Source organism: Grus americana, chromosome 1, assembly GCF_028858705.1.
Source record: "Grus americana isolate bGruAme1 chromosome 1, bGruAme1.mat, whole genome shotgun sequence".
Lineage (NCBI taxonomy): Eukaryota > Metazoa > Chordata > Aves > Gruiformes > Gruidae > Grus > Grus americana.
Window position 1 is genome coordinate 195,854,690 of NC_072852.1, and position 13,250 is coordinate 195,867,939.

The following is a 13,250-nucleotide window of genomic DNA, read 5'->3' on the forward strand; positions in this document are numbered from 1 at the left end:
AATCTGAAGAGTTCTAACATAGTGTAGATAACACATGAAAATCAAACAAGGAAGAATTATTTCTTCCTTCAATTTAGTATTTTTAGTACTAATTTTATAAATAGTAAATAGGAGCTATCATGGGAGCTCACTAACATTTAGCTTCCCAGTAGAGACCCTTACAGTAAAAAAAAAAAAGAAAAAAAAAATATATAAATGAACGTAGCTGCCTGATAATGTACAAAATAACCTGCTGTAGTCAGCAGGACAGAGGGATGATAAAACGCAGTCAGTACTGCAGGGTCCCCGCTGAGTTTGGCTCTGCGCAGCTAATAGGCTACACTCAGCCCTGGGCTGCAGCCGCTCCTGTAAGGCACAAATGAAGGCTGGGATCCTGGTAGCACCAACAAACAATTTAAGCTTTAGCTCTCATGTTGAACTGTTTTACAAAGCCGTTTCCTTCTACATCTTTAGTTGGGCTGAGAGTGATTGCTGGTGCTCTTTTACTGTCCTTTCTTGAACATTAACTATGTGTTTTTATTTTCTAGACAATTTCTTTTGCAACATTGAGTTTTGCAACAGCCATTCCCCAAAGTCACAGATTCTTGTTCCTTTTTTTGCAGAGCTGTCATTTAATTTGATATGGCACTTTTGGGGATCTTCGACCTCCCTCTTTAGCAAATTTTAGTAATTTTTACCACCGCAATCCTTACAACCAGTTGTATAGGACTTTTTCATTTCCACATATTTGATTTCCTGATATTAAAGAGCATTTTACTGCTATGTTTTGTAAATCCTTCACAAAATTCAAGTTTAAAGTTCAGAGCTTGAGCATTATTTCAGCGTTCTCCTTAGTTCCTCCTTGCTGTCAGGAAGCTGATCCAGGATGGATGCTTCTCTGCTAAAACTTCTCCTTCCTGTTTCTTATCTATTATAAAATAAGGAACTTCTTCCAATCATTTTCAGGGTTATTTTTCTGTATGGACTGGACAGATGTATCTGTTAATTCCTGAATTCATGGATAGTTAAACCACCTCAAGAAGGCTGGTGATTTGAGCACTCGCTAAAATAGGCCCAGGGATTTCTTCTTCTCATTCGTGTTAGTCTTTCCTTCTTATTATTCCACCTTTGTACTCTCCTCTGTCAATCTTCACCTCTGCTCTTAGGAGTTCCCTGACATAATTTATGACATCAGTAACTGTAACACCACTATGTCATATCTCTGCTACACCCATTAGATTGGCAGAGCACGGTTCCTGGCTGGTTCAGCTGCGTCAGGAAGGTCAAAAAATAACCTCTGGCACTCGGTATCACTTGGTTGTTTCCTATCGTCTTGTCTTTGTACCTAGGTAATGCAAACGTGAGGGGGGAACATAAATCCTTATACTGAGGCATTCAGGGGCACAATGCAGGTTGTTTTAAATAGCTGTGCATTTTTATTTTCCAGCAAGATTGGTCTGACAAGTAACTTAAAAAGTAAATAAATAAACCGTGATTATGGCCAGTGGTGTGTATTATAAACTCTACAAAACCTCAGAGGTCCTTTCGTTGCCTTCCTGCTGGCTCTCAGGTGGGTGAGGACTGCTAAACGCTGTTCCCAGAAGACTGTTGGCATGGATGGAGAGGCTGGTAGGACCCACAAGCTCGTTTGCCTTGACACAGAAGTAGCAAACAAGCAAAAATCAATCTTCTTTCAAAGGGAAAGAACAAAAAATATCTGAAAACACAAAATCTGAGGTTTTTCCAGCAGCCAACAGGAGAAACTGACAGTGCCCGGCAGCAGACAGCGGGTGCAAGTATGCTGCAGGATCCCGCCCTCATTTCCAGTGCAGTTTTTTACCTGAACACTCCCTTGGAAGGGGCTTGAGTTCAACAGGACCAAGTCACACCTAGTTCAATGCAAACTTGGCTCTGTGTCCTGGTTTTAGCTGAGAGGGTTGATTTTCTTCATAGTAGCTAGTGTGAGGATATGTTTTGGATTTGTGCTGGAGACAGCGTTGATAATATAGAGATGTTTTTGTTCTATGGACTTATTGTTGAGCAGTGTTTACACAGGGCCAAGGCCTTTTCTGCTTCTTGCACTGCCCGGCCAGCGGGATGGCTGGGAGTGCACAAGAAGTTGGGAGGAGACAGACAGGACAGGTGACCCAAACTGACCAAAGGGATATTCCATACCATATGACGTCATGCTCAGTTTATAAGGAGCTTGGGGGGAAGAGAAGGGGGGGGCAGCGGCGTTTGGAGTGATGGCGTTTGTCTTCCCAAGTAACCGTTACGCGTGACAGGGCCCTGCTTCCCTGGAGATGGCTGAACACCTGCCTGCCCATGGGAAGTGGGGAGTGAATTCCTTGCTTTGCTTTGCTTGTGCGCGCGGCTTTTGCTTTACCTATTAAAATGTCTTTATCTCAACCTACGAGTTTTCTCACTTTAACTTTTCCAATTCTCTCCCCCATCCTGATGGGGGGGGGGAGCGAGTGAGCGGCTGCGTGGTGCTTAGCTGCCGGCTGGGGTAAAACCACGACACTCTGTAAGAGTTAAAAAAAATGGCCATGTGTTTCTACAAAGGTATTAAAAGTATCCTGTTGACTAGCCCGGTGTGTTCCTTGCTGCCCTGGGTATCTTGCCTCTGTGGCTGCCAGAGAGGGAAAGAATCCTGATCTGTCCCGCGGCCAAACCCTGGAGAATTAAACTCTTTGTCTCAGCAGCCTTTCACCTTCTCAGGCTGCTCTGAAAAATCTGGAGAGAAATCAGAAGCAATGGATGTCCTTGCCTTAAAAGAAATTCCTTGGTGGCGTGTTCCTTCTCCTGAAGATGCTCCTGTTCGCAGCTTGCCTCAAAGGGAAGATGCTGGAGCACAGTACGGGGCTGAAAGCTTTTAATGTTGGTCTTGGAGCGTAGGTTTGATGTGGTCTCCAACCCCAGCAATAACAATTGTCAGGAGAGAGCGCTGCTGCTTTGAAAAATGGCAATCAGTCTCACATGTTATTGATGGGTTATTCTGCCATTAAGGCTATAAAGGACATGAAGTTTTGTGCTTGAGGGCATAAACCAGTCTCCCCAACAGCCTTGGCAGCAGTGGAGACTTAGCAAATAAGAAGATTATAACATAATTGTCCATCATGGGGGGGGGTTTGTGTGTCTTTCTCTGAAGCATTTGATGCTGGCCACTGCTGGAGACAGGATATCGCATTGGCTGGACTACTAATCTGATTTAGAATAACAGACCTTTTATTCCTATTAAGCACGTCTCAGCACAGAGTCAGGTTTCAACTAGTATTGATGGCCACAAAACACTAAAACCACAGCCCAACCTACTTATAGATACCTGGCACAATTCTTCTCAAAGGGAATACAGTATGGCAAAATTCTACTTATTTACTCATGCCATGTCATATTTTTCAAATGAGGAGCAAAATATCAGTTTTATATTTCATCATTCCCCCCCCATAAATTACCAGAGTAATGATGATGAATGATTTTGTACCTGGATGGCTAAATTCACATGACAGTTCTACAAGGGAGACTTAATGGAAATAAGATCTGTGCATCTGAGTACAGGATTAGGTCCCAAAAGTGGAATGGCCTTTTTAGCTTTCTGTGTTGCTAACACTTCTCTCAAACAGCACTTCCCTTTTTGCCTGATCCTTGGATGTGGGAAAGATTTGTTTTGAGATGTGTATGCCTGTAGCACTTGCTGGGGATTTAGCTGCAAGCTGATCCCAGGCGCAGCCTGCAGTTACGCTTTTGCAGGGTCCCTTGTTCCAGCCGACTGCTGCTGACCACAACTCTCATTTCCTCTCTGTGGGAATGTGAAATGAACACTACCATAACAGCCTTTCTTAATACATGCCAAAGAGAAAAGATCTTTTTCTGTTTTATATTTGACCACGCTGCATTTCAAATAACATGACCTCAGCTCCAGGAAACCTGTGGGATTTATCCCTTTCATCATATGTAGTACAACTTCTACCAGGATCATCATGCAGCGCCTCTTTTTATTCATTTGCCTAGCACACAATCATCCTAAAATGATCTCCAGCATGTACCAGCTGGGCTGGATCCTCCATTTGTTTGTGTTGTGCTGTCATAGCTGAGGGCCAGGGGAAAAAAAATCACGCAAATGTGATATAAATGTCAACCGTAGAATAAACCTGGTACTATGAACCTTTCAGGACAGAAATTCAGATATGTGCTTGTATGTGCTGTGCCTAAGACAGTGGATTCTGGCTTGAAGTCACAACTGTAGATTCAAATATGTAATGATAAGAATAAAAAAGCTAATGCTTCATGTTATCTCTTGGACAGCACAGCTGTGTGTCAAAGAGAAGAGCTGATCCTCATTTATACAACACTCAGCAGAAAAGTTGACCAACCCAAGTGCGTACATGAAGTAGCAAGGACAGTCCCCTGACTCCTCCTGTACCCCACCGCTTCATCAACACGAAATGCACGATCCTTCCTTTTAACGGACCGTTAAACTAGAGGCAAAAAAGCAAACCCCATAGAATCATGCTGGTTTAGGCTCTGTGTCTTCTGTATTCCTTCCTATGGTTACGTCCCATGGATGCGCTTATCTCTATGCACCACAGATGAGCACAGATGTGCTTGGGCACAAGGACTTCTTGATGCTCAATCGAAAGGTATTTCCATATAACCTTTGGCAATTCACCCTGTGAGCTGTAAACGATTACAAAGCCCTGCTGCCTGCCTTGCCTCCTCGTAGCAGAGGAGGTGGGAAGGGCCATACACCTCAGCTATCGCAGCGTGGCTGAGGACATCATTTTGAGTTGCCATCAGTTTCAGTTTACATGAGGAGACAGCTGTGAGCTGCAACACCTGAAAAGCAGTCATGGTGCCTATTCTCTTGTCCCAACTGTGAGAGTGCTAGCAGGGAGGGCATGGGCAGGGCACCTCCTGGGATCACCCCGAGGCACCTGTACGGGGCCACAGTTGGTGTGGAATGCAGGGCTGCTCTGCAGGATGGCCTTGGAGCAGATCTCGAAAGTCTGTTCAAACTTAAGCTGTTGTATGTAAGGGGGTTTTAATTTTTTTTTTTCAGGGAAAAGCCCACATTAATAACGTTCTAATTATAAACTCTATTCAGCAAGATCTGTTTATAATTCTTCAGTCTGTCACTGATTTAACCAGAAAGTCATATGCGCCCAGGAATGCATATTATTTGGCATGGAGAGACATCCTTCAGGACTCATCCCTTGGACCCTCATCTATGAGTATTATTATTTAGATGTTTTATGAAAGTAAAAAAAATTTAAAAAATGAATGAGAAACCCCTGGACTTTCTCTGTCCCTCAAGGATACCAGATTGGAGAAAAAGTAAGTGATGCTTCAACAATTTGCTATTACTCCCACAAACACAAGCCTTTGTATCCCACTGGTGGCTATAAGACCTGACTGTGACCGAGGACGATGATATAAGGTACCATAAAAGCATTTATCAGGGGAGAGTCACAGCATCATTTGGGTTGGAATAGACGTCTGGAGGTCATCTAGTCCAACCCTCTGCTTAAGCAGGGTCAGCCAGTGCAGGTTGTCCATGACCGTGTCCAGTTGGGCTTTGAGTATCTGCACAGACAGAGGCTCCACAACCTCTCTGGACAACTTGTGCCAGCGTTTGGTCACCCTCATAGTAAAAGAAGTCTTATGTTCAGATTGAATTTACTGGGTTTTATCTTGTCCCTGTTGTCTCATCCTGTCAGTGGGCACCACTGAGAAGAGCCTGGCTCCCTCTTCTTCAGTCCCTCCCACCAGGCACTAGCACTGATGAGATCTCTCCAAGACCTCATCCTGGGGCCAAACAGTCCCAGCTCTCAGTCCTTCCTCCTGTGGAAGATGCCCCAGTCGCTGCCTCCCAAAAAGGTACCCTCTAAGCAAACTAGGCTGACAAGGGAGGGAACGACGTGCCTAAAGTCACATGTGTGACAGCACAGGATCCTCACAGAGGCCACATGTGTGGGGACTCTTCTGCTGGCCCCAGCTTTTCTCCCAGGCATCAGACGGGGCTGGTTGCTGTCAAATCTGCCTTCTGAACTCAGTAGCTTTGTGCTATTTTGGAGCAGAGTATAAAGAAAAGAATTATAACCTCTGCAAGGGATGGTGTCTTGCCAGGGGTTGCCTTTGCTGCATGAAGTCCTAAAGAGGAAAGGCAGCCTCAAACTTTTAGTATTAAAGGGAACAACTCTGTCTTAATTTCCTGTGGTTTTACATGAGATCTGTCCCTGAAGAAACCAGGCTGCATCTGTCAGAAGCTCCATCTACTTGATTTTCTTGATTATTTTTTTTTCTTGGACAGCTTTACAGTACAGGTATATAAATGTGTCTCTCCACACCCTTCTGAAAAGACCTACTCATATCTTCAATAGATCTGCACCTTGTGCTTGTGTAGGATTTTTTTGTGTCTTTGAGGTGGGATGCATTTTTCATCAGGCACAGCCTTGCTTTGTTGAATGCTAGTATCTGGGAGCAGCCTGGAAAAAGGAATAAAACACCCATTACAGACACCATTTCGAATAATGTGGTGCGGTAACAAACCAGGATGGCTTCTGAAGGGGACATTTTACATTGCTAAGTGCCCTTTCTCCAGATGTTTCTGAGTTGGAAGTCATCATTTCCACTGTCAATCTTACAGGAGCTTTTTTCATTAATGAAACTACACAGTTTAGAAAAAAAAAACCACAAAACTTTGATATTTCAAACTCTAAAAAATAATGTAAGGAATAAGAAATTCTATGATTCTATGAAATACAAAGAAATGGTCTGCAGGCTTAGACCTGCGGACCTGGGATGCAATAAAAAACCTCAAAACAATAAAACAAAAAAGCCCTTTTTTTTTTTTTAAGCTGTCCAAGAGTACAGCACACACCCACACGTCGGGACCGGGATCCACGGAGAAAAGGGCTGCGAGGGGGGCCCCAAACGCCCCGAGGAAGCTGCAGCCGCCCTTGGGAAAAGGAGGATTTATGTGGTATGCACCCGGGTGGCGAGGCCTGCTGCTGGCTGGGGAGGCCTGCTGCCAGGGCGGGGAAGCGGCGCCCATACCCCGGCGCTGCCCCGGGGACCCCCGCGGTTCCCCGCCGCCACGGGGCGGGGGCGAGGGACACCCCCGGCCGGGCCGGGCGGGGCGGGGCGATGGGCCTTGCGGAGGGAGGCCCCGCCCCGCCGCAGCCCCGCCCCCCGCTCCTCAGCAACCGTTGCGAAGCCCAACCTGGCCCCGCTCCCTTCTGCTGGCAGCCTACAAGCCCCATGGTGCCGCGCGGGGTGTCAGCGTGTGACGCGCCGGGAGGGGGGAAGGAGGAGGAGGAGGAGGGGGTCCGTCTCGCCCCTGCCGTGTCCCCTGTCTCGGCTCGGCAGACGCCATGTTGGTTTGAGCCGAAGATGACAGGGGGCGGCTGCGGGCGAGGATCGCGCTGAGGACTGGCACCTCCGTCTCGCAGCGGGGCGAGGCAGCGCGGCCAGCGCGGTTTGCGGGGGAGGGGGGGCGCCCCTGCCGCGCCGCCGAGGGCGCCCGGAGCCGCCGGAGGACGAGGCGGGGGAAGGAGGGCGGGCTGAGGAGGAGGAGGCGGCGGCGATGCGAGCGGAGACCTGAGGCTGCGGGAGGCGGCCGCCGTTGAACGCCCCCCGGCCCCCGCCGAGTGCTGTCGCCGCCGGAGCGCCGCGGGGGAGGACTTCCCCCTCCGGCCGCCCCTCAGGCAGCCTTCCCCGGCCCGTCTCCCCGCCAGACCCTGTTGAATGTCGCACACCGCCTAGGGAGGGCCGAAGCCCGGCGTCCTCCCCAACGGCCCCCGGTCCACCTCGGCCTTCCCGCCTCCCTGCCCTGCCGAGGGCAGGAGCGAGGTCCTGTCTGCCTGCCTGCCCTCCCGGGTCGCCTGCGCTGACTGAGGAGGTGACTTGGACGCACCATTATCCCGTGAATCATCCCGTCGTCATTTGTCAAGGCTGGGAGAGAAGGAAGAGGGAGAGGGGGGAAAAAGCCCGCACGCAGCTCATGTGGCGGTGTAGTCCTGCCTGGTCTACCTGGCACCGCTGGTGCTGCTGCTGCCGCCGCCGCTGCTGACAGGGATCTGCTGCCATCTCTGGTCTCCCGCTGGCTCCTCCGGTACAGCCCCGGCACCGCTTGCCCCTGGATATTTCTCCTTCTCAGCCGGCCGCCGTCCCCGCTGCACATCGGGCACTTCTTTTTCGTAGGGGACGTGGAAGTTGCTGCCTCCGACATTGACACCGATTTTGCTTCTTGAAGATCTCCGGCGGGTTGTTCTTGGTGGTTTGGGGGTTTTTTGCCTTTTTTTTCCTTTTCCTTTTAAGTTGATTTTAAGCCATTTAGGGTAACGTCAAGATGTCCAGCAGCGTTCCAGCTGATATGGTAAGTCTTATACTCCTTATATAATAGTATTATGGAATAACGTTTATTTCGGCCTGTTTTGGCAGAGAAGATGGAAAAAAGAGGGGCGTGGGAAGAAAAAAAAGAAGTCTTGGTTACATATTTAAGGAACAACAAGTTCCCAGTTAATACCCCCCGCTCCCGCCCCAGATGCTGGTTCTGCTTTGCTTTTTGGTAGCGGAGTGGGAAATCTGCAGCGTCGCCTTCTGTGTAGCAAGGCAAGGGGGGATGTCTGCTTTCTCCTACCTATGGCAGTTAGTATCTGACTGCTCTTGCCTATTTCGTGTAGCACTGCTGCTCAGCTCTGCCGCTCAGCTCTGCCGAGCGTTTTTTGGGGGACGAGAAATACGAAGTAGAACATTCAGAATGATTTAAACAAGCCGTTTCTCTCTCTTTTTTTTTTCATTCTAAACCAGCTGAAATTTAGTCTCAGCCTTCTTCCTTTTCTTCTCTGAAACTTCGCTTGTTTCTTACCAACCATTTGTCTTCCGATGTTGATGGGAAGTTAATCTCTTCACTTGCTGCCGGGTCAAGAGCGAGAGAGAAATTCTCATGCATTTATTTACATAGCGAGGTCCTTTGTGCACTAGCTGCAATCTGGACATTTTTCAAGGGCACTCCTAGTACTTCTTATGGCGGACTGTACTTCAGTCTGTGTTGGATACTCGGCTCCGTACATTTAAAATAGGAAGGTGTAGCAAGGCAGGAGGAGGGAGGGTGAATCGGGTCTGCTAGGTAATCTTTGTGTTCAGCACGATTTTCCCCATTTGTATGTATTTCTCTAGATCACTTCACTGGGGAAAAAAAAAAGTTTGGTGTTTTAGTTCTTAATGGCAGAATATTTTCACTTATCTCCAAAGGTACTTTTTTTTCCCTAAAAGCAGCAGACTTGTCCGTGGTTTGTTTGTTTTTTTTTTTTTTCTTTCAGGACAAAGTTCTGTTTTGCGAGTAAAATCTGCCCCAGTAGTGATAACAATAAAACTGAGTAGCCCTTCTTTCAGCCATCGGTATATAATTAATGGTGCATATGTATGACAAATGGGCTATTGAAATAATGGTATCCTTTACTTGCTTACTTTCAGTGTTTCCTTCACAGCTTTTCTACTGCAGTCAAAATGAGTGAATTCTGCCAAAAGAGCAGAAACAGTAACATACAGATGATCAAACACCTTAAGCTCACTTTTTTTTTTTCCTTTTTTCCCCTCCCCCCCCACCTTTCTCAAATATAATAAATAGATTTTACCCCCTGGAAGAAAAGGATGATGAGAATTATTGCCTCAGACTTTTAATCCTTTCAGCTATTAATTTGCATGTATTTCTTTTTAGGCTCTCTCTGGCTATTAGAGTACTGTGAACCCCCTTCTCACTTGCACGTGTCTGTCTTGCGTTGTATCACAGAAATCCTCCCCTTAGCTGTGGAGGGTTAGAGGCAAATCTCTTAGTGCTGCTTTTTAAATTGCCTGGAGGAGTCCCTTGTCAGTGACATGAAGCACTCCTCTTCCCTCTCACCCTGGGCTGAGCGCACTACCACCTCCATGCTACTTCTTGGTCCTGTCTACCTGCGTGGGAATCGTGATGCTGCCACTAGTCTTGTAATGTGTGACATTTGACGTATTATACAAAATATAGGTAGATAGGTAAAATACTGTTTTGTTTCTATGAAAACTGTTTCCTTCCGTTGCTATGATGTAATGAGAATACCACAGACAGGAATAGCTAGGCCTAGTGATGCTCTGTTTCTTCAAATCAGGAAGAAGCTTGTTATACATAGTGATGTTTAAATACTGAGTCATTACAAAAACATTTGAATGAAGATGTTACCAATGTTGGTAGAATTTAACTGAATAAATAGACATATTCTGATCTGAATTAGGATCGTTTTGTGGAGTGCCTGTGTTATTAGCTGCAGCTTCTCTCTGAAAGTTTGAAGTGTGCTGTAGAAATTCAAGTTATTAAATGCAGTTAATAAATATTACTTTGTAAAAAGAGCACTTGAAAACTCATTTTGGGTCTCCTTTTGTCACCATCTTCCTTATTTCAAAGGAGCTTGTTCAGGAAAGAAAATGGGATTGTTATTGGATTGCTCTTTAAAGAGGAGCACTTACCAGGCTGTCACCTTGCTCATATATGTTTTTATTTAGTGTAGGATTTTGCAGTTTGCATTTCTCTTATCCACCCACTGCGTAATTTGCATTTAGAAAAAAATGATTTCTGTAGGAGCTGGCATCAGTGTGATGGAGTGTCATATTATGAAGACTCCATCTAACTTAGTAAATCTGATGTGAATTACTTAAGTATTATAATAATTATGTTTCAAACTGTTTATGTCAGATTCATGAACTAAGCCTCTCATAATAATAATAATAAAAAACTGTTGTAATTGCTGCTTCTTAAAAATGTGTTAATTTGTCTTCCTGTCCCACCTTTGAGAAGGATCTGCTATATATAAATTCATAGTAAATTATTAAATCTTCACTAAACTTCGTACTTGTATGTAGGCATAATTTGATCCAGCCTCCTTTTCTCTGACATTTAGTTGACTTCTTTCCAGAAAGACAGCAGATTTTACCAGCTAACCATTTCAACATCACTTCTTAAATAATTAACACAGTGCTTCATCATTTGCATTCCACTAATAAATTGGATAGTGACACACCGCATTCCGGGTATTATAAGTTCGTGGTGCATTATTCTTTAGCAATGTTTGCTACCTACAAGTTAAAACACCACTTCTGGAATGAAACCTGCTAATATTGACCTCTCTACTTGGGTAGCTTCATTAACTTAATAAGGACTTAATATATGGAGCAGTGCTTGAAGACTGTGCTGCATATCTAGAGCCTAATTTTGTTTAATTTTTCACATAAGTACTGGCGATTGTGATGGCAACAGGGCATCTCTAAATATGTTCAATAATTTCATCAGGTAATTTATCAGTTTTGCCATTTGGTAGCAGCTAGGGTTTGACTATGAATAACTGCAGGGCTGTTTGCAAGTCGTATTTCTTTTGTAATAATAAAGAGACATGAGGTGGTTTATGGACTTGTGAAGTTAATCACACTGGGTTTTTTTGAGTGGACCAAATGAAAATGGTTTGGTATTTGTTTAAACACTGTAGCTGACTATTTTAAAACAAGCTATGAAAATCCTACGCTCAGTCCAGAAGTTATTACCCCATTGAATAATCCCCTTTATTTAAGTGGAGTTATCACAAGAATCTGGGAAGCTACATCTCTGTATTCTGTGTGCCTATGATACTTCTCCTTACAGATACAATTCTTCACGGATCTTAGAAGTTCACAGTAAGGGGCCTGTATGACTGAAAAGTATAACTGTGTCTGGCGTTTCCTGTATTGGTGCATTTTATGTAGGTACAAAAAGGTTCTGCCAGCACTTTCTTCCTGGGCAGTTCTTTGTATGCCCTCTAGGATATCAAATTATTTTTCTGTCTGAGTAGTAATCGAGAGTGATGCTTTTGGCCCACAGTGATTTGGGGTTTTGTTTGTTTGGGTTTTTGTGTTGTGGTTTTGGGTTTTTTTTGGCATTTGATAAACAGCAGAACACTGAAATCTGTAAGTTAAAGTATTTCAGTTTTATTATCTACAGCTATTTAATCCCTATGCTATACTTAAGAGATGTAGACGATGTGGGAGAGATTATTTTTAATAAAACTAAATGTTTGGTGTGAGACATTTGCAGACATGCAAGAGGATGGAGTCGTGGTCTAAACCACTTATATACATGGACAATGTTAGAAAGGGGCAATAAGTGGAAGAAGAAGAAGAAATAGAAACCCTGCTCAGTTCATGCCTTGTTATTGTCAGCATCTTTAGTGGAAATGTGTATGTGTATGTTCTTTTTTTAGGAAATTTAGTATAGAATGGTGATGAATAGCTTAACATATATAAGGACTTCCTTTTTAGTACATATTAATGGCGGCTAACGGGAAGAGGATGGACATGTAACTGATGCTACCTCAGCAGGGGAATCTTGGCATCCAGGAATAAGATTCAGATAGGAGGGACTCGTAGGAGTAGCTGGTTGTATGGCAGCTGAGTTTTGTTGTCCATCATTCAGTCTAAACAATTCTTTCATTTAAGAATAATAAGTCAGTATCATTATAATATGCTTAGAACATAGAAAGAAAATACTTTTTTCACTCATAGCATTTTAATGTATTGGAACAAAATGTATGAAGTCATGCATCTTTGTTGTTCTATTTTAACCACTTTTCCTTTTGCCTTCCGTAGATCTTTTTTCCTGGCTTTGAAAATTATTGTATCCCTCGTAACCTGTGTGCATGTAGTCCTAAGTTAGTCCCGTAAGTTTTAGCAAAGGTCTAATTATTTCTCTGTATTTTTGCACCCTCCATGCTGAAAGCTCTAATTTATTACATTCTAAGATGAAAATAGCTTATCAGGTTTTTTTCTGTAAGGATATTTTTTTCCTTCCCTTCTTTTATTTTCACTATTGTTTGCTGATTGTAACAGATAGAAGTATCCTAACACTTGTCATCCTCAGTGTTTTATTTTGAGTTTTTTGTTTCTTTTTGGAGAAAGAATTGGTGGGATCTTTGTTAGAAAGAGGAGCTTGAAGAAGCTCCTTCCTGATTCCCCCTATATATTAAGCCAGCCTTTGTAGCATATTGCAGTGCTGCTTGTAATGAGATGAAGAACCTCCTCTGTTATCTGCCGTAGTGGCTAGGGATAAACTTGTCAAAGCTGATGTTGAAAATATATATATTTGGGTATACTTCAAAATGATTTGTATTTACCATTTCCCCCACCCACCTACATTTTTTTCTTCCACAGATTGAATGATGTCTTACCTATTTGTCTAAAAACCAAAAAGAAATATCTTAGTAACGACTGGCATT

At 44.3% G+C, this 13,250-nt stretch overlaps 1 protein-coding gene across 1 annotated transcript in view; it reads left to right on the forward strand.

Annotated features, from left to right (window-relative positions):
* Nucleotides 1-7,299: 7,299 nt before the first annotated feature.
* The window catches only part of UBL3 (ubiquitin like 3), a 61,230-nt gene continuing 55,279 nt past the window's right edge, over nt 7,300-13,250 (forward strand). Inside the window, exon 1 of the mRNA XM_054804074.1 lies at nt 7,300-8,356. Coding sequence (XP_054660049.1) covers nt 8,330-8,356 — 27 coding nt within the window. The 5' untranslated portion in view covers nt 7,300-8,329. The remainder of the gene's footprint in view (nt 8,357-13,250) is intronic.